At 39.1% G+C, this 27,503-nt stretch overlaps 1 protein-coding gene across 1 annotated transcript in view; it reads left to right on the plus strand.

Annotated features, from left to right (window-relative positions):
* LOC144657675 (uncharacterized) overlaps positions 1-26,705 on the plus strand; it is a 28,978-nt gene extending 2,273 nt beyond the window's left edge. Inside the window, exons 4-18 of the mRNA XM_078518031.1 lie at positions 8,420-8,584; positions 9,877-10,005; positions 10,685-10,798; positions 11,870-12,010; positions 16,661-16,765; positions 17,668-17,778; positions 18,403-18,534; positions 18,931-19,038; positions 19,697-19,807; positions 20,083-20,220; positions 21,474-21,620; positions 22,641-22,769; positions 24,320-24,454; positions 25,955-26,051; positions 26,126-26,705. Of these exons, the coding sequence (XP_078374157.1) occupies positions 8,420-8,584; positions 9,877-10,005; positions 10,685-10,798; positions 11,870-12,010; positions 16,661-16,765; positions 17,668-17,778; positions 18,403-18,534; positions 18,931-19,038; positions 19,697-19,807; positions 20,083-20,220; positions 21,474-21,620; positions 22,641-22,769; positions 24,320-24,454; positions 25,955-26,051; positions 26,126-26,261 (1,898 nt within the window). The 3' untranslated portion in view covers positions 26,262-26,705. The remainder of the gene's footprint in view (positions 1-8,419; positions 8,585-9,876; positions 10,006-10,684; positions 10,799-11,869; positions 12,011-16,660; positions 16,766-17,667; positions 17,779-18,402; positions 18,535-18,930; positions 19,039-19,696; positions 19,808-20,082; positions 20,221-21,473; positions 21,621-22,640; positions 22,770-24,319; positions 24,455-25,954; positions 26,052-26,125) is intronic.
* The last annotated feature ends 798 nt before the right edge of the window (positions 26,706-27,503 follow it).

Genomic DNA, 27,503 nt, shown 5'->3' on the forward strand with positions numbered 1-27,503 from the left:
CGATCCAAGTATTTAAGGAGGCTCGATGTAGTTTTTTTTAGCCGAAGGGTGGTTGTTTTGAAAATTAAAATTATCTAGGAAGCCAATCTTCGATTTTTGCCAAAATACACCATATCATAATGATCAAATATGACCAAATTTTATTTTTTTACCCGTCACTTATTCACAAAGGTTACCATAGCAACGATTGACGTTTTCTTTTGTTCTCAAACAAGCTTGATTTTCTCGAAATCTAGATTAACTCTTGGTGTTTATTTTTTGATATGTTAAAGTTTAGTAGATTGACTAACTGTTGACGAAATTTTAGAAAAATCTGTAAGAGCGTTTTCAAGTAAATCAAGAATGAAATTTTCAGTAAAACACCGTTTTACTATAAATATTTATTATAAATATTATTTTATTATAAAATAGGCGCTTTAAAATTGTTTCGTATTATTTGAACACAGTTACTCTCACTAAAATATAAATACTTACACCATCAAAGACCATTAACTAAAAGTGAAAGAGATTTTGCTTTAATTTGTTAAAATATATCGACTGCCGATTGTAGGAAACTATAAGAAAATACCAAAAACTTCATTCTTGATTTACTCTAAAACGCTCTTACAGATTTTCCTAAAATTTTGTGTACAGGTAGTCAATCTACTATACTTGAACATATAAAAAAATGAATACCAAGAGTCAATCTAGATTTCGAGAAAATCAAGCTTGTTTGAGAACAAAAGAAAACGTCAATGGTTGCTATGGTAACCTTTGTGACAAAGTGACGGGTAAAAAATTAAAATTTGGTCATATTTGATCATTATGGTGTATTTTGGCAAAAATCGAAGATTGGCTTCCTAGATAATTTTCATTTTCAAAACAACCACCCTTCGGCTAAAAAAACTACATCGAGCCTCCTTAAGGTGGCTGGTAACTGTTTTTAATAATTTACAGACCTTATACTTTGATGAGTCAGTACTCAGACACTTACTGTAGAATCACCAGAAACTCGACGGAAAACAAACAGTAAATTTAATGTGCTCGTCCGTTACAGAGCCATTTCACACACTAGATCACACTACACTTTGAATACATAATCGAGAACCTTTTATCTAAGGACAACAATAACATACTCGCGATTGGCTCACACACTCTCTAGAGAATCCACGCACGCACGTTCGACCGCTCGACACTACATTCTCTCCTTTTCTTAGAAGTCCTAAGCAAACGTCCTAAACATAGTCTCTTAAACTGATAGTCTCTTCAACATAGTTCGTTTTCGTAGAAGTCTTAAACAAACGTCCTAAACACAGTCTCTTAGCTCTGTTTTATGACTTAGATCACAAAACATAGTCCTGGAAACGCGCAGGTTTCCTGACAACTCTCGAGGACCTCCGAACTGGAACTACCACACTGTCCTGGTTCGTCGCTGACGACGCTTGTACCATTTCATTTCCCGGAAGACTTTCAGGTCCTGCTTGAACTGGTCTTGGCGATTCGACTGGACTCCCTCCAGAAAACTCTGAAGACGGTACGGTACCACCTGGGTCATTGTACCTCTTTACAAAAGCCGTGTTACGCTTAAATTCCTCGCCAGCCTCGTTTCGGACCGTAACTTCGCTTCCTGTTTTCTCGACGACTTTGAAAGGACTCGGACGGATGTTGGTAGATAGCTTGTTCGACTTTTCCCCTTTCAGCAAAACCGCATCTCCGACACGAACAGACTTGGGCGTGGCACCCCTTCTAGCATCTGCATAAGCTTTGCCCTTCAACTTGTTCGACCAGTCACGATCATGAACCTCTTCTCTTGGCACCTGGACAGTCTCTCCTCTCAATTCCGGCAACTTTGACCTCATCTCCCGACCGAACATAAGGAAATATGGCGTGGCGCCTGTAGTTGTCTGCGGAGTGGATCTGTACGCCGCCAACCAGGTATCCAACTCGGTTCGCCAATTGTTTCCTTCTAAATTAGCAATCTGAAGGCTCTTGAGTAAGGAACGATTCTGACGCTCGACCTCGCCGTTGGCTTGAGGCCACAGAGGCGTCGTCTTCCGGTGTTCAACACCCTGGGTTTGCAGGAACGATTCAAATTCCGCGGAAACGAACTGGGGACCATTGTCGGTTCTCAAAGAGAACGGTACACCAAATCTGGCAAACATAGGAGAAATTGCTTCGATAATCTTGGTGCTTGTAGTAGACTTCAAAATGGCAACCTCCACAAATCTGCTGAAATAATCAACCACCACAAGGATGCTCTCTCCTGTGGGCAGGGATCCTAACAGGTCTGCACTGCAATCTTGCCAAGGAGCATTCGGAGGCAAAACACGGGACATAGGTTCGGGTGGGTCGCAACCTGAAGTCACCTGACAACCATGGCAAGTTCTGCACACTTTCTCGACATCTTTGTCCATCCCCGGCCAGCAAACCTTACTGCGGAGCCGATACTTTGTCTTCACGATACCTTGATGTCCCTCGTGTGCTAACTTCACCACCTTGTCTCGCAGAACTCTGGGAACCACTATCCTTGTGCCACGAAGTAAAAGCTCGCCATAGGTACACAGTTCGTCCTTGACGTGCGCATACGAAGTAAGAGTACACCGTTCCCAGTTCCCAGACCTCACACTGTTCTTCACTTGGCACAGTTCCTGATCATTGTAAGATGCCTCTTCAATTTCTTTCGGTGTTAACGCTACAGGCACACAACTCTCCACGACAGCTCTGACCATGTCATACTCCTCTCCACGATCCACCTGCTCAACAGAGTTTAACCGGGAAAGGGCATCAGCGATATTTGTCTTCCCAGGCCAGTACACCACTTTAAAATCGTACCCTTGTAACCGCAAAACCCATCTCTCAATTCGTGCGCATGGCTTTGACGTACGCGAATAAATGCGTTCCAAGGGCTTGTGATCCGTTTCAAGCTCAAAACTCAGCCCAGATACGTACATGTTGAAACGCTCGCACGCCCAGACCAGAGCTAATGCTTCTTTCTCCGTCTGACTGTAGCGCCTTTCCACGTCAGTTAAGCTCCTCGACGCATACGAGACAACTCTCCACGTCTCTCCATGCTGCTGGGTTAGAACGGCTCCTAGACCCACGGGTGACGCGTCTGCCACGATCCTGGTTCTACAGTTGGTTCTGAAGTAGGCAAGTGTCTGTGCCTGCGTGATTAATCGCTTTAGCTCCTCGAAAGCCATCTGCTGTTCTTCGCCCCAGTTAAAAGCTACGCCCTTTCTTGTCAACACTTGGATGGGCTTGGCAACAGATGCCACATCTGGCATGAAATTTGGCGGAGTACCGAACCAAACCCAAGAATGAGCGCACCTCAGTAGCATCTTTAGGGGGTCTTGCATCTCTTATGGCAGCAACCTTCTCCTCACTTGGATTAATGCCATCACTGGTCAGTTCGTGACCAAAGAACGTGAGTTTCGATAATCGAAACTGACACTTGTCTCCATTCATCGTCAGACCCACTTCTCTCAATCTGTCCAACACTGCAAAAAGACATCGGTCATGTTCGTCTACATCCTTGCCATGAATAATAAGATCATCGGCAATGTTCGCAACTCCAGCACAACCCCTCAACACATCTCTGACAATTTGCTGATATTTCTCCGGCGCCGAGGTCACCCCAAACATCAGCCGCTTATAACGATACAAGCCTCGGTGTGTGACAAAAGTAGTGATGTGTCGACTTTCCTCGCTGAGTAGAATCTGATGGAAAGCCCACTTGAGGTCAATTTTGCTGAACGCAGTGCTGCCGTTTAAGTCATGCAAAGTTCCTCCACGGTAGGAATTGGGTGTCTTTCGCGGATGATTGCTTCATTCGCACGACGCATGTCTACACACACCCTTACGTCTCCATCGCCCTTGGGAACTACCACCAAAGGTGAAATCCATCCTGACGGACCCTCTGGTACTTCCTCAATAATGTCAAGTTCCAAAAGCTCGTCGAGCTTCTTGTCAACTTTCTCGCGCAAACCGAACGGTATTCTCCGTACATGCTGGGCCACAGGCTTCACAGACTCATCAATATGGAGTTTAAGCTCGTAATCTCTCAAAAGACCAACACCAGTGAACAAGTCCTTGTATCTATCTCGGATATCACTCTCCAGTTGTCCACTAGTAATAGTAACACTGTTTGCTTGTGAGGGTCCAACGCGCAAAAGATTGAGTAATTCAGCAGTTTCACGACCCAGTAGCGTTCGACCGTTTCCCTTAACTACCACGAAGTCAGTCCTACAACGGACGTTGCTTCCAGCCAACATCACATCTGCGGTGAAACTTCCAAGAGTAGGTAATGGTTCCGTACCACCGTAAGCAAAGAGTTCCTTGGCTGCTTTGCGAGACTCGCATTTAATTCCTTTTAGTTTCAACAAATCCCAGGTCTGCTGGCCCATCACGTTACAAGTAGCTCCAGAATCAATGAGAACATCAGGCACATCCACGCCTCCGACGACCAGCGTCACCAAACCATCAATTTGTTTCTCACGACCCGAAGGCTGTCCCGCTGAAAATGCAAACTCGGGCCTATGCTGAACAAATCCAGGAGGTTCTCCACCTTGATTTTCACCAGCCACAAGGTTTGTTTCTCGCGTTCCTCCACGACCACGTCTACCTCCACCAGCACCTCTGTAACCACCGCCCCTTCTGCCTCCACCAGTGGCACCTCTCCTGTCCGGAACCTTTGCCCTGAATCCTGAATCGCCACCGCTGCGCTTTTGTGCTTGGGGACATTTAACTTTGAAGTGTCCAATACCACCGCACTTTCTACAAGCTCGGCCACGAGCCGGGCACTTCTTGTCTCCACTGAAATGTCCTTCTTGACCGCAACCAAAGCAATTCTTTCCTTTCCGACCATCCGACTTGCCACCCAGTGCATTTACTTGGTCACTCTTTTGAACATTTCCTTGGTCATTTGCTTGACTGTTCATTTGGTCCGCACTGAACTGTTTCAGCTGTCGATCGACCGCTTCTTGCGACCTTGCAATCCTTAACAAATCATCTAATGTTAGCGCTCCCTCCTTTTCCAGGAACTTTCGACGCATATGGTTTGAATAACACTTGTCAATAACTTGATCACGGATGTAGTCGTCCTCGCCAGCACCAAACTCACAACTAATCGCCCGTTGACGAAGCCTACACACAAACTGATCAACAGTTTCTCCGCTTTCCTGTGCAATTTGTCTAAACAAATGCCTCTCGAAAGGCACGTTCGTTTTCGGAGCGAAATAATCATCAAGTACCTTGACTGTCGCTGCAAAACCGCTCGCTTCTCCACCGGCCAGTGTGAAATAAATTTCCTGCACATCCATTCCCGCGACATGTAAGAACACAGCTCGTTTCTGTGCGTCCTCCGTAACTCCTTTTCCCGTCACGTAGAGATCAAAGGCTCTTTTCTACCTCTTCCATCGCTGGTTTAAATTCTGTGGCTCTACCTTTGGATTAAACGGCTCCAAACAACCGACATCTAAAACGACCGATCGCGAAGTGCTTCCCGCGCTTCCCGCGCTTCTAGCGCTTCCCGAAGTGCTTGAACCGCCGCTTGCCGTTTCTGTCTCGCCTCCCGGCATCACTGAGACAAATACTCATCGAAATCCTCGACGAAATTTCCAAATTTTCCTCGTCGCCAATGTAGAATCACCAGAAACTCGATGGAAAACAAACAGTAAATTTAATGTGCTCGTCCGTTACAGAGCCATTTCACACACTAGATCACACTACACTTTGAATACATAATCGAGAGCCTTTTATCTAAGGACAACAATAACATACTCGCGATTGGCTCACACACTCTCTAGAGAATCCACGCACGCACGTTCGACCGCTCGACACTACACTTACTATTACAGAAATGGTAAGAAACAAATACTCTATCATTGGTCGATAAGTTGTGATCATTTTCGTGACATAAGTGGCTACCATAATAACAATATAACCTGTTAAAAACAACCTTAATTTTAGCTTTCAGTGCTAATAACTCGAAAATGAACCAGGTGACCCTATTATTCATTGTAAAGTTAGGATCAGCACGTCACGATGCAACTTTTGGCAAAGTTTGAAGAAATTCTGTCAGAGCGATTCAGAGCCATCGTAATATTTTGAAAATTTTAGGTTGCTCTAATTTATCTGTAGCTGTTTTTTTTTTTTTTCACAAAGTATTTTTAAAGTGCCACTATGATAAAACTTTTGCACTTTGATTTTTTTGAACGTATCATATAGAATGCAACGGAAGGTTTAAAATAGTAAGTAAATAAGTAAGTAAGTAGGACTTTATTTAACGAGGGTGACACCTGACAGTAATCAAACTGATAAACTTGTGGCCCTCACAAAAATATAACAATAACGGAAATATAACAATGTTAAAAACTTTAAAAATAGATTGAGATAAAACTATGTACAACATTAAATACAATAAGACAATTAAGGATTAAAATTACATGAATGATTGCGTATGGATTTGATTATTTAAAATTTGTTTAAAAAGAGAACGCCTAAAAAAATAAACACTTGGGCTTCGTTTTAAGTCCGCGCTAAGTGAGTTCCATTCTTTGGTTGTCCTTACACTAAACGTCTTGCCGCCTTCAGTATTCCTCTTATATCGAGGGCAACTTAAGTTAAGATTACAGAAACGAGTTGATCTTTTATGGGTATCAGAGTTTCTGATGAGTAAATCATTTATATATCCCGGCGTGGTGCCATTAATCCGTTTATAGATTAAGGTACATCGGTTAACATATGATTCTGCATAGAATGGAATCCACTTTAAAGTGTTAAATAGGCTGACAGAAGATGCTGTTCTTTCGGCGTCAAGGATAGCTGCCCGTTTTTGGAGACGCAGAAGTTTCAGAAGATTTTCTTTACTACAAGAAGTCCAAATCTTGCTGCCGTAAAGCAGTACAGGTTTAATAACCGTAGAGTAGTATATTACGCGTTGATCACGTTTCAGGTAGGGACTAATATGACGAAGAAGTCCAATGCGTTTCGACAGCTTTTTGTATAACTCTTCAACATGACGATTAAATGAGAGATCTTGATCTAACGTTACACCAAGAAGTTTGAAATCGGTGACGTGCTCAATATTACTTCCATTTAGGTTGACATCTATTGAGGAACAGGGAACAAAGTTCCGCAACCGTTTCCCTGTTACCAGCATAGTTTTGGTTTTTTCCGAATTTATAAACATTTTGTTTCGTGCTGACCACTCATCTAGATGCTTGAGATCTTGATTTAGAGCATGTCCCAGATGGGGAACATTTTCCTAATTTGATCTTTTTGATAAAGTTGTGTCATTAGCATAGACGTCAAGTGTCGAGTCACATGTACTTAACGGCATATCGTTGACAAAAAGAAGAAAGAGAATTGGTCCTAATATCGATCCCTGAGGCACTCCTTGAAACAACTGCTTACTTGAAGAGCAGCACCCGTTTATACGTACATACTGTTTCCTGCCGCTGAGATATGACCTAAATCTTTATTAGTTCCTGCCTGAGATATTCACGTTTAAAAAATTGGTTTAATATGCTAATGAGGAGTCTAATGATGTCATTTACTCAATCCGATTTGACATTGAATATATAAATAGAACTAACTCAGTAAATTTGCTGCAGAGAAAATTGAAACTTGGTGCACTAATAGTTTTATCTACAGATACAATAAAATCGTGTTTCCATGGCAACACACTCTTTCCCAGTCCCTTTAGACCTGTTTTTCAGACATTTTCAGCCCCCAAAAAATTAAACCAGGCCAAGTAGTCTACCTATTAAACACATTGATATGCTTCCTGGATCTAGCAAATGAAACATCGATCACTGAGAAATATTAAAATGCAACGCCAAAAAATGCCAGAAAAGCCCCTAACATTGGGGAGGTCTGGAACCCAGTTTGTTGCCATGGTAACATAATTGATAATCTCATATTGTAGAACACACCTTGTAGAGTATTGCTGCCAAGAATTAAGCATTTCTGATGCAAATTCGTTGGGATATATCCCTTTTATAACTTTGATGAACATTTGGTTGAGTATATGACGTCATCATTTAGCAAATTTGCATATTTTTTAAAACTTGAAAAGAGATATTTCAAAAATTTAAGAGTATTTTTCTTTCCATGCCAACCACTTGTATATGTTTTAAAATGGCTTAAATCGGAGAGCCGCAATTGTGATCATAGTGGCACTTTTAATGTGATGTATTACAAAAACAGAAAACTTATTTTCCTATCAGCCGCGCAATCTTAGTTAATCGTGATTACTGTATCTCGAAATACTACATAAATGTAATAAACCTTAGGGTTTAAAATAACTCAAACTCTGACTTTTATTATACACTGATCATTTGATTTCTTCCAACTCTCTTAGAAACCACAATTTAAAACACTGATGTTTGTTGCTTTTAGTTATTTGGAACGTGTATGTGTTTTGTAATCTCTTTGGCAGATTGGAAAAGGTGCAGAAGTGACACCTGTGTATTTCAAGCGTACATTGACTCAAGGTTTGCGAATTCGCACTGTATGGCAGACCCGAAAACAAACAAGGCGTCTTGCAAATGTAATGGTGGATATTTTGGATTACCCAAGTATGGAAGTAAATGTATGGATGCAGGTAAGTGAATCACTACACCAAAATATTTTGCGTTTTTATAAGCTGAGGAAATGGCAGGGAGAGCAATTATCTTTCATGATGATAAGATAAACTTTTTGGGGTGTTTATACGAAAAAAGCTAGTTCATAGTAACTAGTATGACTAAATGAATTAATATCGCTTAAACTCGGCATGTGCAACCCATTTAAGTAAACTTAGAGCCTGATTTCATACCAGTCTCATACCTCGAGACTTTGATCCTTACTGTGCAAGCTGACGAAACGAGCGACTTTCGAAAGTTCTGTTAAAGGATCGATTTTGATTCTTGGTTTTCACGGTTACGCCGCGAAAAAGTAATTAATTCCAAAACTATTAAGTAAGAAAAGCAAGAATATCACAGGCTAGAGAAAATGACTAGATGGTCTACTTGACCAAGTATCAAGCCTGTATGGTACTGTTCCGTGTTGAAGTTATCCGTCAAAATGTTCCACGCAAATTTAGAGAGCAGAGTATGGAGACGCCATGTTGGTGCCCAAGCCGATGAGCACCAACATGGCGACCGAAAATCAATGAAAACATCTGCAATTCACTTCTGCTTTAAAAAGGGTCAGTTCCTCATAAACAAGAAAACATTCACAAAAACACTTTTTGGCAACCCTCGACTGTTCAGATTGTTAAAAAATTACAGGATGACGATATAAGTGACAGCCTTCTGGCGCCATCTTGATGTCGTGTAAAACTCCGAAATTCCAAATGCTCTATCGGAAAGACGGTGGGTGCTATCGAGCTAAAAATTAAATTACCAACAATATATTTAATAAGGACGTCTAACAACCAGTAAAGGATAACAATTTAGGGGTCTTACGATTCTAAATTTTAGAATTTTATGACGTCTCGTGAAAACTAACTTAAAATATCGGTAAAACAGCGGTAAAAAAAACCTTTAAAATTTCGTTAAAATAGAGGTAGAAATAACATAAAAATTCCATAAAAATAAACTAAAAGCTTCTCTTAAAGGGACTGTGTCACGGCTAAGTTAATTTTATGTAATTAATTTTGTCAAATTTTCGCTATGAAACTAAATTTTTGCAAAGATTCTAAATGACAAAACCATACCTTCATTGCAGCCAAATGTGTCTCCCGGGCGTTACAATTTTAAGTTACAAGCAGACAATAAGCGGATCATATTTAAAAAACCCATAGCGCAATCCGTTTCAATCTTCGACACTTTTTGCTATCCGTATCTTCTCAGCATTTGGTGCGTTATTTAAATATTCCTTCACTGTTGTATTGTCATTCTCTTGTCATAACAGGTAAGACCGCTAAGAAACAGTATCCTTGTTTGAGTGACTTGAACTGTCCTAAATATTCTCGTTGTGGTCGATGGTCTGGATGCGAGTGCCGCGATGAGCTGAAAGGAGACGGAGAAATATGCAATCCAGGTATGAAATCATTCGATGTCATAAAGAGTAAATATACCCGCATATAAGAATGATTTTGGGATCAGGCCGATGCGTATCTTAAATTATCATACAAAAGAAGAAACCGGCTGAAAAACAGTGTCTCGGACTTTTCTTTTCTTGCTCCATTAATATTTCATAAACTTTTAAACTTAAAAATGACGATATTCTATTATGATATTCTTCAAGTTTAAAAATTCACAAAAAAAATAATGGAGCAAGAAAAGAAAAATCTGAGACACCGTTTTTTAGACCAATATATGAAGATCAAATTCCACATGAAAGTTTAGGCTCACATGTAAATGTGTTATCAAATAAACCTTATGTTGCACAACATCATAATTGCCAACAAAATGCTGACGTTGCTTATTATGGTCTTTATGATCAAAACAAAATCCAACATTACAATTTTTATTCAATAAGCTTTCAGAAAATATATACTTTATCTTTATTGGGGTTACCATTGATGGTTTGCACACAATTTCACTTGGAAGGCAAACGCCAATTTTCCTTCCGTGATACCTTAAACTTGCTTGCCCCCTCATGAATCACGTGCCTAATTTCATTCTAACGCAAAAACAAACATGGCGGCTATCGTGAATGAGGTCGATTAGGATTTGTCAAAATAATGAGTAGATTTGATTCTTTCTTAACCACCTAGACGACCCAGTCAAATGTTCCAGTCAAAGTGAGTGCACATCTGCTCAGGGAATTTGTTACGACGGATATTGTCGATGTACAGGAATGTTCGCTGGGAATGGTATATTCTGCAGAGGTAAGAACCATTTAAAGATTGTGCCATTTATTGAATAAAACGAACGAATGAGAAACTATAGAATATTTTATAATAAAGTGAAAATCTAACGAGCGTTCTGATTGGTTTAAACAGCGTGCTTTATGAGAGTATACAGCACGCTGCTTACGAGTGCTCTCGCCATCTTTTACCGTTTGCGTGCACGTGCAGCTTGTAGATCATTTCAAATCTCGCTGTTTTAGCAAACCGAGGAGAATTTTCAAGGTTTGAGTGGTTCAGCTCTATCAAAAATTAATGATAAGACCTTAAGTAGTGCTAAACGTGCTTTTATTTCAAAAATTCAGACGCGTTTTTGAAAAAATAGAATTTGTAGATCAAAAGATTTTGACGCCGTCGCGTACGATCCGTCACGCCATTCCGCGCGTGCATCCTGAGATTAAATCCAATTTCTCTAAAGTTTTAAGTAAAACTTTATTATAAAACAAATAAAAAAAGCCTTGGCCGTGCTTTGTTCTGTTATAAAGCACGCAAGGAAGTGACGATAGCACTCAAGAAGTAGGGAGAAACACTCGCCTGCGGCTCGTTTTTCACCCTACACTTCTTTCGTGCTCTCGTCACTTCCTTGCGTGCTTTATAACAGAACAAAGCACGGCCAAGGCTTTTTTATTTGTTAATTATAATAAAGTGACAATCTAACGAGCGTTCTGATTGGTTTAAACAGCGTGCTTTATGAGAGTATAAAGCACGCTGCTTACGAGTGCTCTCGCCATCTTTTACCGTTTGCGTGTGCGTGCAGCTTGTGGATCACTTCAAATCTCGCTGTTTTAGCAAACCGGGGATAATTTTCAAGGTTTGAGTGGTTCAGCTCTAACAAAAATTAATGATAAGACCTCAAGTGGTGCTAAACGTGCTTTTAATTCAAAAATTCAGACGCGTTTTTGTTCAGACGCGTTTTTTTAAAAAAAAAAAGAATTTGTAGATCAACTTCGATCGCGTGCGGACCTGTTAACTTAACCTATACTGTCAATTTAATTTTCAACTGATTGCTTCTCTTGGCCTACTACTAAAAAGGTTGTTATTTTTTTTTGTTAGTGGGGAAAGCCTGCGAATATCTAGCGAATATCCAATGTGGTGAGAACACTGAGTGTGTGATTGATCCTTTTTTTCCTGAAAAGACCGAATGTAGATGTAAGATTGGATTTATAACAAACAGAAACACAGGAAAGTGTGTAGGTAAGTTGTATGCACCCACTAGGCACTGGGTTTAAAAGGGCAGTATCATGGCGATATTGATGCATTTGTGGCCATAACAGAGCTAAAATTATGACTAAGGGCCTCTTCATATGATCCCGGTTGACCGGGCTGGCCCAGTTACCGAGATATTGGCTCACTCCTATTTTCTTTGTAAAATTTTTGATGTGTTCATATGAGAAGGCGGGCCAGCCCGGTTGCCGATATCTCGGTTTCTGCAAACGAGATATCGGCACCCGGAAGAAAATTTTTCCATATGAACACTCCAGCCCGGCCGCCGGGACGCAACTTTTTTTAAAAAAATAGCTTCCCTTTCGTTACTGGGTGGTCAAAATGGCATAATTTTGCCTTGTATCTATTTCCACTTTAGAAATATGCAAAATTGCTTTATAAGTAAAGTTACAAGGGTCGATAAAGCTACGATAGTCGCAAAAAATGCAACTTTATGTGTCGCAATTTTGGTTTCGTTTCTTGAATGTTATCCCCATCAACCGGGCTAAAATTTTCCATATGAACAGACGTCAAGATCTGTCCTGGTAACCGAGACAGCCCGTTTACCGGGCTCATGTGAAGAGGCCCTAAGGGCCTCTTTACATGAGAGCCGAGATGAGTTTCGTCCCGGGATGAAAAAAAATTCATTTTACATGAGCGTGTTCATCCCGGGATAAGTCGTCCCGCCCGAGTTGAATTCATCTCGCCCGTGCTTACATAACATGTAAGCACGGGGTGAACTCATCCCGGGACGAAATCATGTATCATCATGTAGACAGCAACAAGAAAATGACCAGACACCAAGATGAATTCATCCCGGGACGAAAGTCATCCCGGGACGAAAACTCTCATATAAAGAGGTCCTAAATAGCTATTGTACATTCACAAGATGTGCCTAGAACATCAAGGTGGAGATATTAAGTGAATCATTCACAGAAGAGCAAAGTATAATTAGTTTTTAACGATTTATCCAAGACACATGGACAGAGTTTGAAAACGTCTGCCAGCCGTTTTTAATTTTTGATTAAAATCTCATGCCTGTATAATTCATGATAATACATCTTTTGTTACTTAAGGTCGCACAGGACCCTTGCAATCATTAGTATTTAAAGAGATTGTTTGTTTTTAAAGTTCTTTGTACAAGTAATTACCAGCAATTGTTCTTAGCTTTTTGCCCCGTGCGCTGGAACATGGCAAATTATAATAATTAGATTCACAGCTTTGAATATATCATACGTTGTTGTAAACTTTGACTCGAAAGGTCTTCGGAAGCCTCAAAATCTGCAATTTTGTGTCCAAGTTTTCTCCGCCGACATAAAATTTCAAGAGTTGATTCGCAAGGAACATAAACTTGGTGTACTCTATTGTGCTATGACAAGAGCGAGTTTTTAAATTTCTTTCTCAAAATGAAAATAGCATCTTTCAAAGTTTAGATTTCACATTTTTACTCTCTTAAGCTATTAACTTGTAGCAGTTTTTGAAATCGAAAATTTCGTTCTTATCACAGCACAAAAGAGGTTATGATTTATCACTAGGTTATATAATCCTTTAATTTGGTGCGCTGTTCTAGCTGAAAACTTGGACACAAAACCGTAGTATCTGCAGTTAAACGTACGCATTTAAGGGCTTGTAACATCACAGTCAACGGTCATCTCTCAGTATTAGTACAATCATAATGTCATTCCATCATGCATCCCCTAATATTCTTGATAAATTTTCGAGGAAACGATGTTCAAAATGTAGCGAATTAAAGCTTAACAAGATAGCATTCCGTCAAGAAATTTGGCTAATGAATTTATTAATGAGCAAGGGTCCTGCGCGACCTTAAGTGGACTTTTATAGTCATTTTTGAGTTATTTTTTTCAAAAATAGCTCTTAGTCGGCGTGATGTTCCTTGTAGTCAGTGGCTGGGTGGTTGGGTGGCTCAGTCAGCGAAGTATGTTTGTTTGTCACACCAATCAGATTTCAGGTACTATCGGAACCAATCAAATTGTAGTTTATAAAGGGGAAGCAATCTGACGTAGTCAGCAATTTCGTTCGAAGTTTTTAGATTAGAAGGAGGCGGAATCGGTGAGTTGTGATTTAACCCTGGATTAAAAACGTTTTTCGTAACGCCCGCCTGCTTACAAAGCACACACCGTGAGCAAAAGGCCCAACACTAACTTGTTATTCGTATTATTCGAGCGTACATTTGGAGAGGCTAGCTTTTCTGACCGTAGTAAAAATAACATATAACATTTGCACAAAGCAGATTTGAAGAATAATGTTGTCATTACTTTTGCCGTCCGCTTTGCGAAGTTCGTTGGGAAAGTGGAAAGTTTGTTATGAAGTTGCCAAATTGGTTGCGAGTTTGTGAATCAAATTGTGAGCTTCGATACAAAGTTCCCAACTTCGGCCCGAAATTAATCAAACCCTCTATAATTATGTTATCAAAAAGGGCTTTGCTACGCTAAACTGTTGGAAACAAATGTCATAAAAATAAAAAAACTTTTATGTTCAGCGAGCCGTAAACGTGTTGTCTCGAACAAATTAGTCTGTCGCGTCGCGTCGGCTTCGATTAAAATCAATTCTCAAACTCATTAATAATTCATGACGTTATAAGCCAACCAGAGCGCCCCATTCGGGTCAGGTGGATGAGTTGGAAACTCAATGAAACACCAGTTGAAAATCACTAGTGTTTCATCACGTTTTCATCACTAGTGTTTCATCACGTTTTCATCACTAGTGAAAAAATTGTTCTTAATCTGCATATTCATATATTATTAAACACAGCTTTACATGAATCATTAATTTTTAATAAACAATGACCAGGAAAAACATTTCAAATTACAAACTGACAAGCCTAAGTCATTTGAAATTAAAGTTTACAGTACATTTCTTAAAGTCGCCAAAACAGACTGGCATAGTATCCATATCCACATTCTGAGAAACTTAAGCGGCGTAAGCGGCGTAAGCGGCTGAACTTAACGGCTTAACGGCTTAGCGGCTTAACGTAAGCGGCTGAACTTTGTGCAATTCATACTCTTTAAAAACTCCACCAACCTCGAGTATTGGAACATTGACACTTCGCACTCGTTGCCAATCCTCAAAAATCCCTATTGCCCACTTATTTTTATATCTGGTAGACTTCGGTACTGCTCTCTCTACGCAAAGTTCTTCTTCCTCGATTGTTTTCGGGGAGCGAAACCTTCCTTCGGCCATGGCAAAAACAATATGTAAATCCCTTCAAGTTCACAACGCTTTTAGAATACAAATTTGGTGCAACGCGAAACTATTGGATAATTAAAAACAAAAGCTCACAAATACAATGAATGCCGACTGAATACAACAAATCACACATACAAGGCATTTTAAAGAAAAATGGGAAAAAATACGACACTGCATAGTTTTGTATTGTTTCTTTAGAGAAGTCATTTCAAAAACTCGTGCATCGTGTTTCATCACGATTTCCAAACACTCGAAAACAGATGTGTTTGGAAATCGTGATGAAACACTCGCACTCGTTTTTGAAATAGTACTAAACCATCCAGTATCAGTGGCTTTTTCGAGAAAAACAAGGGTATCGTGTTACGTTCGTTTTTAAAAAAACAAAAGTCTCATGTTACAAAAGTGAGAAAAACAACAATATCATGTTTCAGTGTTTGGAAAAAAGCCAAAAGTATTCCGTAACAAACAAAAGTAACACGTCACGGTTGCTACAAAGCTAGCAACAAAATAACCGCTTAAACAGAATAAGAAAGTGCCATTTTGTGACATTTTGATAATTGAATTAGTTTTTGTTTTTCAATTAAATGATGAAAATTTACGATATTGAATAAAACAGTTATGATGTATCAAAATGCACGTAAAAGTTATTTTGTTTGCAAGCTAGATTAAGCAAATTTTGTGCAAAAAGTGACTCCGTGGGCCGCCATACACAAATAGCTCAACCCATGGCATAAACCATCCCAACAGGACAATCACCCAGTTTCACCCCAAGCCACCCCATAAATTGAAAAAATAACTCCTGCACGCTCAGCGTGCCTATGTTTAACAAAGCTAGACTATTTTTAATAGGTTTCCATTTATGTAAATATCTCTTTTGACTTTCGACTTTTCGAAGTGATGCTCCTGATACTGCCCCTTTAAACTTTCCTTTAAACTTTTAAAAAGTTCCCAAAGTAACGACAACCTGCCTTCCCAATCAATCAATCAATCAATCAATCAATCAATCAATCAATCAATCAATCAATCAATCAATCAATCAATCAATCAATCGATCGATCGATCGATCGATCAATCAATCAATCAATCATTATTTGGCAGTAAATTTCCCTCCAAAGGAAGTACGCAAGTACTTCTAGTTATTCGTGCTAGAAGCATAGGTGATATGCTTCTGTTCGTGCTTATATAACTACTTTCGTACTTACAATTCAAGCCTACAACCCCGTTCTTGTTCTCGTTTGTTCCGAGTTGATGATAGTCGATGAGAGTTGACGAAACTCTCATGAGAGTCAACTCTCATCAACCCTCATCCTCGTTTCAGACGTTTATAAAATTGAACGAGATTGACTGGTTGATTGATTTATCAGTTGTTTGATTGATTGACCTACAGTAAAAACAACCTGAAACAATAACATTTGATCATCTACTTCTTTTTAGAGTGCTTAAGCAATGGAGACTGCACGAAGACTTATTCTAAATGTGTTAAAGAAAAGTGCATATGCGAGCAAGAGCTTATATTGGGCGAGACAAAATGCGAGGCTGGTGAGAACATAGAACTTATACAATATAAGTCGAGGCATTCCCTCCACAAGTATTTGCATTAATTTTTATTATTATCCCTTGTTGTTCAGTCATTATAACAGTGCGATTCTAAAAAATAATTATAATAAAAAACAGTGCGATTCAAAAAAGGTGAAAACTATGTGAAGAAAAACAATGTGCGTGTGAATTCAAAATATATGAAATTAATTCAAGACAACATAGAGTTCTAAAGTGTGACATCACGTGGCGTGGCAACGAAAAACCTTGACTCTAACGACGAAATTTGATGGAGTATAAAAAATGTACGTTTTAATATTTTTTCAGGTCAAGTTTAAATGAAATTTACTAAGGCTCGTGTTATGACAGAGCATACCTCGACCTGGTTTGTTCTTATTGCACACAAGCAGGTTGTTATTGATAATTTCTTCAAAGGTTTTGTTTGCTCAAGTAAGCCAATAAAATTTTATTTGAAGCCATATTACTCTTTGTATAGTGCGATTTCTTGGAACGTCATAGACCGTTATTTTGTTAAACACGGAACGCAATAGCGAAGGGCGCGAGGTCTAAAAATAGAATGCAAATGAATATAACCGCCACAAGGCTCAAAAACATCAGCGTATTTTTCGTTTTATAAAAGTGTTTTAGGAATACCGGCTGATTTAGAAAGAGTTTTAGGAAAATCGTCTGCCATTTTGGTTTGTTTGTCTGAGTCTTGTCTGAGTCATGACGTCACTCGCGCGCTTCGCTATTGGCTTAATACCTTATTGCCTTTTGTGTTGATTGGTAAGAGTAATTCGTTATCAAAGTTATTTCACTGGTTATTACTTTTAGCAAGTGCGTTTACACATTTGTTCTAGTTCGGCCTTAACAATGTTCATGGATTTTAATTTTGTCTCTTTCAGCGCCTTTACATCCATGCAAAGGTGACAGCGATTGCATTCCTTGGGCAAAATGTGAAGAAGAAAAATGCATTTGTCAAGGAAACACAGTAGGAAATGGAGCATATTGCAGAAGTAAATATCGTTGTATGGCTCTTAATAATAAAACAGGAAACAAGTTATAATGAAATAATTTTTACATGCCTGGGTTTCAATTAGCAGTGTATTGTCACTTCTTCTGACTGGGATTTCAATAACCTGCTTTGTGTTTCAATTTAGTACACACAAGCGTGCACCATAACTCAATACCGCACGCTAAAACATGAACTGTGGCGGCTACCGCAATTTAAAAATACAGTATTATTTGACTTGCTGCTGAAGTAAGCGGTCTTCTGTTTTCAGCTAGCTAGTGTTACAAGTAGTCAAAATGTACTTCAACTGAACCACACATAGCCAAAGCTAATATATTATAAGAGTTTCTCTGGATCTTATTTTCTACTGGAAAAGACACAGTTCTCTTTCTCTTCAAAATGCCAAAAAGGTTGGTTATTATTGTTTCTGGGAGTCTCCTGAAAGCATTTTCGGCAAGTACCCTCTCCCTTTTAAGCACAGAAAAGGCCATCGGGCGAGATCTTTTATTTAACACTTTTATCCACTTACTGTATATTTTTTGGAAGGAAAAGTGAACATTTCTTCGATCGAATTTAAGATCCATACAAACGCTTTGGTAACCTATGCTTTCAACACCTTACTTTTCAGGATCGGACCCATGCCCAGAGAAGTTTCAATGCGGCCATGGTACATGCCTCAAAGACCCTTTGATGCCCAAAGATCTTCCTGTGTGTAGATGTGACAAGGGTTATTTTAAAAATAATGAAGGAAAATGTGTTGGTAGGTTTTTTTGTTTATTTTTCCATACAAAGCCATATGTGGTCGAGAAAAGTCCTTGCTTTCTGTTATCCGTACACAACAGATATATGCATAGTTTGGACGTATGCTTAAGAAGATTCTTCCGACATCTTGCAAAGCGATGCACAACTTAACTTCACATATAGCTGTAAAAATGTAATTCTTTGACAATTTGTTGAATGATAAAACAAATATCATGCTCCATCCGTGTTGCGAAATTTTACTTGTTTTCTCCCAGTTCCCGCCACTTTAGGAATCCTGCTTCCCACCCTCTCTTCTCCCTCTTCTCGTCCCTTTTCTCCTGGGCTCCCTCACTGTCCCCCCGTCTCCACAATTTATTAGAAGCCTCTTGACAATATGCTCTGCTTATTCACGCAGAGTGCTTTAGCGATAATGACTGCAATAAGGATTATTCCACTTGTGACAGTGGAACATGCAAGTGCAAAGACGAACTTGTAAAAGAAGGACAAAAGATTTGCAAACGTGGTAAGGATATTGAGAGATCCAGTCTAGAGATCTTTTTGTTATAAAGCACGCAAGGGAGTTTCGAGAGCAAGAAGAAGTATAGAAAAATAAAAGCAGAAGATCACATTTCCGACTGTGCACAAATAAGTCAATGCACTTTGTACTGTAAACACAAAAAATTTAGGTCGGCAGTGAAAATTTGTCTAATTCTATGATATAAGTCTTTGTCCGATCGAGCCAAGTGGCCCATATAGCCGCACCTTATCCCGGTTTCCGTAGCATTAAGCGACTAGGAGTATTGCTACTTCCCCCCTTGGATGCGATGCTAGTCCATCGCAGGGTTATCCCCAGCAGTAAATTCACCGGTACTCATTAATACACCTGGGTGGAGGCACTGTGAGAGTAAAGTGTCTTGCCCAAGAACACAAAGCAGCGCCCCGGCCAGGGGCGCTGACCAGCGCTAACCAGTAGCGCTAACCAGAAGGCCACCGCGCCTCCCAGAGAAAATAAAGATCAAATAACGGTAAAATAATTTGCCTTATTCTATGATATAGCAGACGAAATAGTTCTTTCGGGATATTTGCTTGTTTGAACCTACGTACCTTAAAAACTATGCTGTAATAAACAGATAGATACAAATTATAAATTGACAAAGTCTGTTTTAAATTCATTTCTCAAGCACCATTACTTCCGTGCAGTCAGGATGGCGACTGTCATAACAAGGCCGACTGTATTCAGGGAAAATGTTACTGTAGAGGAAAATTAACAGGAAATGGACAATTTTGTAGAGGTTAGTTGTAAATTCAAGCCAATGAGAGACGACGCTAAGTTAGCTTTCTTTGTCATTCACCTTTTAAAGATGCCAAAGATAATGTATGCTAAAAATACATGTACATTATCACCGGCATCCACCTGTAGCCAAAATGTCTTGTTATTACGTTCTTAAATGCTTCTAAAATTAATTGTGATGTAGAATTATTTCATTATACTCCTCATCTCACTTGAATAAATAGTCAACAACTATCTAGTCTGACTGTCTTGACTTTTTTTTTCATCATTGCATAGATTCCCTGGCATGCCCCGCGGAACTTGACAAGTGTGGCGATCAAGACGTCTGTGTTGTTGATCCGTTGTTTCCTAACGAGCCAGAGTGCAAATGTCGTGAGGGTACAGCTAGAACATCTGCAGATGGAAAGTGCGAAGGTAGGCTGTTGTAAGGCAGTGAATATGTTAAAGAGATAAATGAGAACTGCGTCAGTAAAGATAGAAAACTTCACGAGAAGTCTTCTACGTTTTTTGTATAAACTCTGCTAGAATTTAAGGGTACACTCACTGATTAACATAATAACTTTTGAGCAACAAAAAAAAGGCAAAAAATTGTTCTCCAAGATGTAAATGAACCGAATCAATGATTTTTGTATGGTTTTCTTCCAATTTAAACACTGTCAACCGTGTATATATACGCCTGCCCGAATTTTTCAAGTTTTAGGCCACATCTTTCCTACCAGTCCGTAACCACACCACTGTTTACCCATTTTTCATGACTAGTACAGTACATTTTAGCAAGGTCAGTCCCCTATTATTGATTTCCAATTAATACCAACACCTTTATCCGATTTTCAAGTAGCACTAAATGTTGGCGACACTGCTCCTTTAAGCGGTTGCTTTTTTTGCGTGAAGGTTACAAGAGATTCGAACACATGACTTCTGGGATATGGAAGCGTTGCTCTACCAACTTTCCGCTGTGTCAGCGCTTTCCATGTGTCAGAACTGGTCGGCAAGACCGGTATCCGTTCGAGAACAGAATTTCGTTGTTAGTCAGATTTGTTCTGTCAAATCAGTCAATGCATGATTATCCATTGTTATGGTTGATTTATGGGGAAATCTCATGGAAAAGGCTCATTTCACATTCAAAACCACCGGCCGGACTGACGTCCACTTCTGACAAATGCTAATTAAGCGCCCTAAGATATGAAGCTTTTATACGTTGACAGCAAGTCAATTGTAGGCTCTAATACCCAACGCTCAATTTATTTGACGTGTGCGCTTAGTTCGTAATTTAACGGTTTACATTTATTTACGTTATAGTTTTCCTTATTATTTTGTATTGTCTATAACTGTGCTCACATCGTGGGTGGCTTCTCCTAAAATATTCTGCAATTGGTAAAGGATTTAATGGAGCCGAAACCAATTGTGGAATTGCACGCATTTTAGGCATCCTACTGATGAACGGTTACGGCAATTAGATATTTTCAGGAGCGCCAGACGTTCATTGTCCGTCCACTTAGAATATACGAGAGCTGCGGTAGAAATATGAAATAAATAAAATGGTGTCATATATAAGTTTAACTCCATGATTTCATTTGTTTTTTCTCATTTACCAGAGGAAAAATTTAAGGTAGAACGCCCACAGGAGATGGAGATCAATCAATTGCGTATTTTTACCTTTCTTTCAGTGGTGACTGAGTGTTTCAAGAGAGGTTTTGTGTGCCCATTTCTTTCCAGTTGTGTCAACATAAAAGGAATGTACATTTGCGTTTGTAAAAAAGGTTATGAACTGAAGTCTGTAGGAAGTGGACAGCAGGCGCGGAGGATATGCCAAGGTAAAATCTGAGTGACCACGTAAGAACCAGAGTGTTTAATTTGATAATGCACTGAATGATTCAGGAGAGAAATAGATGCAGAGTAAGCACCTGAAAAGGCTGGGGAGGACACTCCCTATTTTCAAGAGGGAGCTATAAGGGGCAAGCTTTCGTCTGAGAGGGGTATATTTTTAGGCCGGAGGTTTTAAAAGGTAGGTAGGTTTTACGGAGTTGGAGTATAGAAAAGGGTAGGGAGATCTGTCATATGGGTTTTAAAAAGGATTTGAAAATAGCTTGAACAGATTTCAAGGAATTGACTTGAAAATTAGTTGTTGGTTTACTCGTACTCTTTGCTCTAATGAAGAATAAGGACCAAAACGTCAGGTTTCCAAATTTTCTGCAAGGCTTAATTCTGTTAATATTTGCGTTCATCAAAGGAGAACACATACTAATTGTGTCTTTTTTCCGAAATCACTCTGGTGTTACGGATGCGATTTTAGGCCGCTTTGGCCGCCATTTTGGACTATGAGGCAAAGAAAGATGACCTCGATCTCATGCAGAACAATATAAATACGTCATGTTGCAGAGCAGTTTCTGTCTGTTTATACATGTCCGTCTGTCTGTCTGATTGTCTGCCTTTCTGTCTTTCTGTCTATCCGTCCGTCCGTCCGTCTGTCTGTCTGTCTGTCTGTCTGTCTGTCTGTCTCTCTCTGTCTGTCTGTCTGTCTGTCTGTCTGTCTGTCTGTCTGTCTGTCTGTCCGTCTGTCTGTCTGTCTGTCTGTCTGTCTCTCTGTCTGTCTGTCTGTCTGTCTGTCTGTCTGTCTGTCGGTACGATACACCAGCCATCTCCATCTGCCCTTTTATTCTGTCCCATGGTGGTCGTTGCGGGAGTTTGAACTAATCTAATGTGCAATTTTTTAACATATAAATGCTGATTATTTCAGCAAATTATTTTGTTTAAGTCAGTATTGTTTTGGCAATTTAACGACAGTTTTCGTTATGCAATAGTATAAAAAGAACCTTTGTTTACTATACACGTAGATATTGATGAATGCGTGACAACGAAACCTTGTTCTTCTAACTCCGTCTGTATAAACTGGAATGGCGGCTACGAATGCAAATGCAATGCTGGATATCGAAATAATGTTAAAAACAAAGATATCTGCGAGGGTAAGTAGATTCTTTTGTCTGTGTTTACAACCTAAGTACAGTTTTCTTAAGCTTGCGACTGACAGTTACCAACTGTTTCGATCAAAAGTGGTCGGAAAAGCGTGTGAATGATGTCAACCCGGGTTAAACCTGACAAAGATAAAACTAAATTAAATGTTCATAATGCCACGAGCGTGGGACAGAAACACTCTGAGTCCCCGAAGGGAATCGAACCCATGCATGACCTCCCAGATAGCCAGTATTACCGGTTGGGTACTCTAACCAATTGAGCTACGGGCGAGAGACTCGTGGTGAGCTGGACCATTTAATAAGTGGATATGTGACACACGTCCTGCATACTACTAGGATCAGCAATGTCGAAAACATCAAGTGTGTAATAAATGATAAAGATAGTAAATTACGTTCAGGGGTTCTTACATCGAGGGGTTCTTACGATCAGGGGTCTTATGATCAGGAGTTTTTACGTTCAGGGGTTGTTCGTTCGTGGCTTTTTAATAAAGGTGAATTATATAAAGGGGTTTTGTCTTTAATCAGGGGGTCGTTTTTAAGTACAGGTGTATGCCCAGCTGTTAATAATGATCCAAATGTTCATACTGTCATGAACGTTACTGATCAGTTACGACGGGAATCTAACGCCATGACCCGTTAAAGACTGGTTGTTATTTGTCGTCTGGGGAGGATTGGTGCATATTGGAATTTGATATCCAACCAGCTTTTAATATCTAGTACCTAAGCTAACGTTCATATCTCTCAGTATTCTATACAAAAGCAGCTGCTATCAAAGGTTTCTGGATAGTAGTTACCAGAAATGTTTTTTTATTTTTTTTAATTAGAGAACAGAACGAAATGTTCGTTATTTTTGCCGCATTTGGAAACTATTTAAAACGTTATGCAAGTAAAAAGTATTGAGTGTGGTAAGAAATTATAACGAGATGCACTGAATACACGGGGCGCCAATTTTACCATTTTACCGACGAGATTTAATCGAGCGAAAGAGGGAGGTCGCAAATTTTCTCCAACGACTACTAAATGTTGGAATCAACTCCCCCTTAAGTTACGCGCCTCTTCATCTGTAAATATCCTTAAGAATGCTTTATACAGCTCAAGAATAAGATTTTTACTCCTTTTTAGATAATAATTTTTAGATTTTTTTTTTGGTAACAATTTTCTTGGATTAACAGGCACAGCGGAGCCGGGGGGGGAGCCCCCTCCCCCCAGAATTTCCGAAAAAATAAAGACTTACTAAGAGAAAAGTCTTTTAAGCCCCCCCACTTCAAGTCACTAGTCAGCCCCCCCCCCACTTGGAAAATTGCTCCGCTGTCCCTGATTAACATTGTAGCTTGGCTTTTAAAGTTTTAACTTACATTTCGATTTTTTAATTAGGTTTTAACTAGATTTTAAATTAGATTATTGTTTATAGTAGATTTTTAACTTTTAGTACATTAAAGAGGGCCACAAATTTATTAGTTGACAAACTATTACGTGTTACCCTCGATAAATAAAGTTTGATTTGATTGATTGATTGATTGATGTACTGAATTTCACTTTAGATTTGGACGAATGTTTTGAGTTGATGAATCCATGCGGCACTAATCAAAGATGCATAAACCAAGAGGGGACATATACTTGTCTGTGTGAGACAGGACATGTGAAAACTGCCGGAGGATGCGTCAAGCCTAGCCGGGGTAAACTTTAGACCAATGTATCGACCGTAGTTGATTTTACTCCGCAAGAACTACCCACCATAAACTGCATGTACATCACGGTACATCGGTCTCCCGGGCTATGAATGTTATTTTATTCTGCAAATACCTCCAGTCTATTTTATGTACTTTCAAAAGATAAAAAAACGATTTTTTTTGTTCCACAATTTTGCTTCAACTTCTTTGAAAAAATCACTCGAGTGTTCTGGGAATCAGTGTCTTGTTCATAAGCTAGATAAGCTCTTGCTATTTTTATATCTATTTTACTGGTTATCCTCTAGGTTTATTTAATAAATTGTTTAAAAGTTTTGGAATAAAGTTCAAGTTAAAGGAAAGTTGCAAAATGAGCCAATATCGAAAAAATTATCCTACAATCCGTGCCATAATTGCTTGGGACACTTGTTTCGACAATTAAAACGTGACATTCCGTTGCGAATTCTCACAAATGGAGACTTCCCTTCCCCCAAAACCAATGTTGCAAAATAGACGGTAACGGAAGGCATTGACCTTTTTATTTTTTTCCTTGTTTCAAGTGTAAAAACGGCAAGTTCCAAAGAATTGTGGCGTAGATTGTAGCTTGTTCGATCTGTTGTTTGGTCGCTTGGTGAAAACAGTGACTCATTTTGTTAGTTAAAGGGACTGTGTCACGGCTGAGTTTAGTTTATTGTATTACGTTTTGCCAAATACTCGCTATAAAAAATAATGTTTGTAAAGGAATTACTTCTATGGATCAATTAATTACAAACCATAGCTTCATTGGAACCAAACGCGTCTCCCGGGCGTTACAAGCAAACGAGATTAATTAACTTTCTCAAACTCATTAATAATTCATCAAGTTAAAACAAAGAAAATTATAACCGTGACGGTGGTTTGGAAACCCGATCTTAATTAGCATAGATTTTTACGATTTTATTTCTCCGTTTACTCCGTAGTTTTTGTTTCGATTGAGAAGATATATCAAACACTCGAGACAGTGTTTCATCGGCTATCCAAACCGACCTCGAATTTCGTCAAAAAATATTCCGCTGCGCGTCGTATTTTCAACTCTCTTCTCGGTGTTTGGATATCCCGATGAAACACTGCCTCTCGTGTTTGATATATTACTTGATAACTGGTCAGGCTAACAACATTTCAAAAACCTATAACGCAAACCGTATCGATTCAATCTGTACTTTTGACCATCCGTACCTTATTTTGTATTTGTTGTGTTATTGAAATGTTCCTCCACTTTTTCAAGGGGCGATTTTTTTCTATTTCATCGAATTTAATTGCCCTTTGCCATGCCTAAATTTGGCTCAAATCCGTGACACAGTACCTTAAAAGAAACTCGTCCTCAGAGATGCAAGAGTCTTTTGCACTTAATAAAATCTTTAAATCCTAACTCTTAAAACACTGCTTACCCTTGATAAAACTTTTACTAGTTGATGGAATCATTAGGTTATGTACAAAAATCAAGAAATCTGTTTTCTTCTTTGAATGTAGATGTTTCCTCAGAAGTATGTCACTGCAGACAACACTGGGAATGCGATTATAATGATAATAGTAGTGTAGAGAGATGCAAGTGCAAGGAAGGATACAGGTGCGTGCCTTACTTACGAAATGAGTCACGTAAAATGTTTCCTAACTAATCTTTGATATTTATTTTTATTTTAGCCCCTGTACGCTGTGCACTTCACATTGGGTCGGTTCGTCCCTTTCTTCATGTCAGCGGACACCAGAGTGTCCTCAGTCTTGGTCTGCTTGGGCGCCAAAGAATAACCGCGGCTGCTGCTTGCTTTGCTGCTGTTAAATTTTGTTAAATTTGTTATTGATTTAAGAATAATTTTCTTATTCTCAACGGTATCTTAATAGCAATCGGAATTTGAAGAATGTATTTTTTTAAAATTTTTAGTTTTTTGTTGTCGAACAGCTAACTTTGCAACCTGCTTTTAGCTATTCACAAATAGAAAAAAATTCTTACTGTAATAATAGCCGACTTATTGTAAATTTCGTTTCTGTTTCAACACGTTTTTTGCTTCTCTGCTTACATACGGTATTAAACGCTTCACTTGGGTACGAACAACTTTTGTTAAAATCGCCAGTTACTGATATTTGAAAATGTCTGTTTGCAAATATTGTAATTAAATTTAATAAACTCCATTTGCTTTTCCTTGCAACTTTGATTGTCTTTTAAAACTAATTATTGCCCTATTCTCATTCATAATTAAATTATGACGCGGAATTTACAAGTGCGTGGATTACACAACCAATCCTCGGAGACCGGCCCAGGGGCAGTTAAGATGGTTTCCGCCGAACATTCGAGAAATACAGGCAAAAATTAAGTTACCAAAGAGATCTCATAGCATGGTAACAGTTTGAGCACAGCTAACAAAAACCTACCAAAACTTAAGCTCTGAAGCTGACCCCGCCAGAGAAAAATGGATTTGAAATTAATTAATTAAATTAATTTCAGTTAAAACGGACGTTTCGCGCCAGTTTAAACCAAAATGGCGCGCGTTTTAAACATTTTTACAAGGTTTGACTTAAATTTTCTCGAGAACGCTTTAGAGTTTTATCACGGGGTCACTAAGACAAATGAATTTTAGTGAGATGTTTCAAATAGTATATAAAATGTTACCGTACTATAAGTAGATTTTTGTTACTTAATTTTTGCACTCGTTGCTCGAAATTTCAGCGGAATCCATCGTAATAAGTCGGAGCAAAACGCAATAAACCGATAAGAAATCGTAGCTACGAAAGTTTTCAACCAGGGCGGAAAGACCCCCTCAGTAGGAAACGAGTCTCTCCACAGACCATTTCTAAACGGCTCTGCGATTCTGGCTCCTGATTGATCAGAACACTTCCTTTGTATTATTCTGCGCAATTGACGAATAGCGACTTCAGAGTGTGTTCTTACACAGCGGCTGTTGTAATAATATCGGTCATACTGTTATTTTAATTTGCACCAGAGAACCGTAAAAAGTCGGGAAATTAAATTGGGATATATTTTAAGATCCACCGGGAAATTCTCGTTTTGACTGATCAGAAGTAT

This window comes from Oculina patagonica, chromosome 6 (assembly GCF_052425735.1).
Source record: "Oculina patagonica isolate OP01 chromosome 6, crgOcupat, whole genome shotgun sequence".
Lineage (NCBI taxonomy): Eukaryota > Metazoa > Cnidaria > Anthozoa > Scleractinia > Oculinidae > Oculina > Oculina patagonica.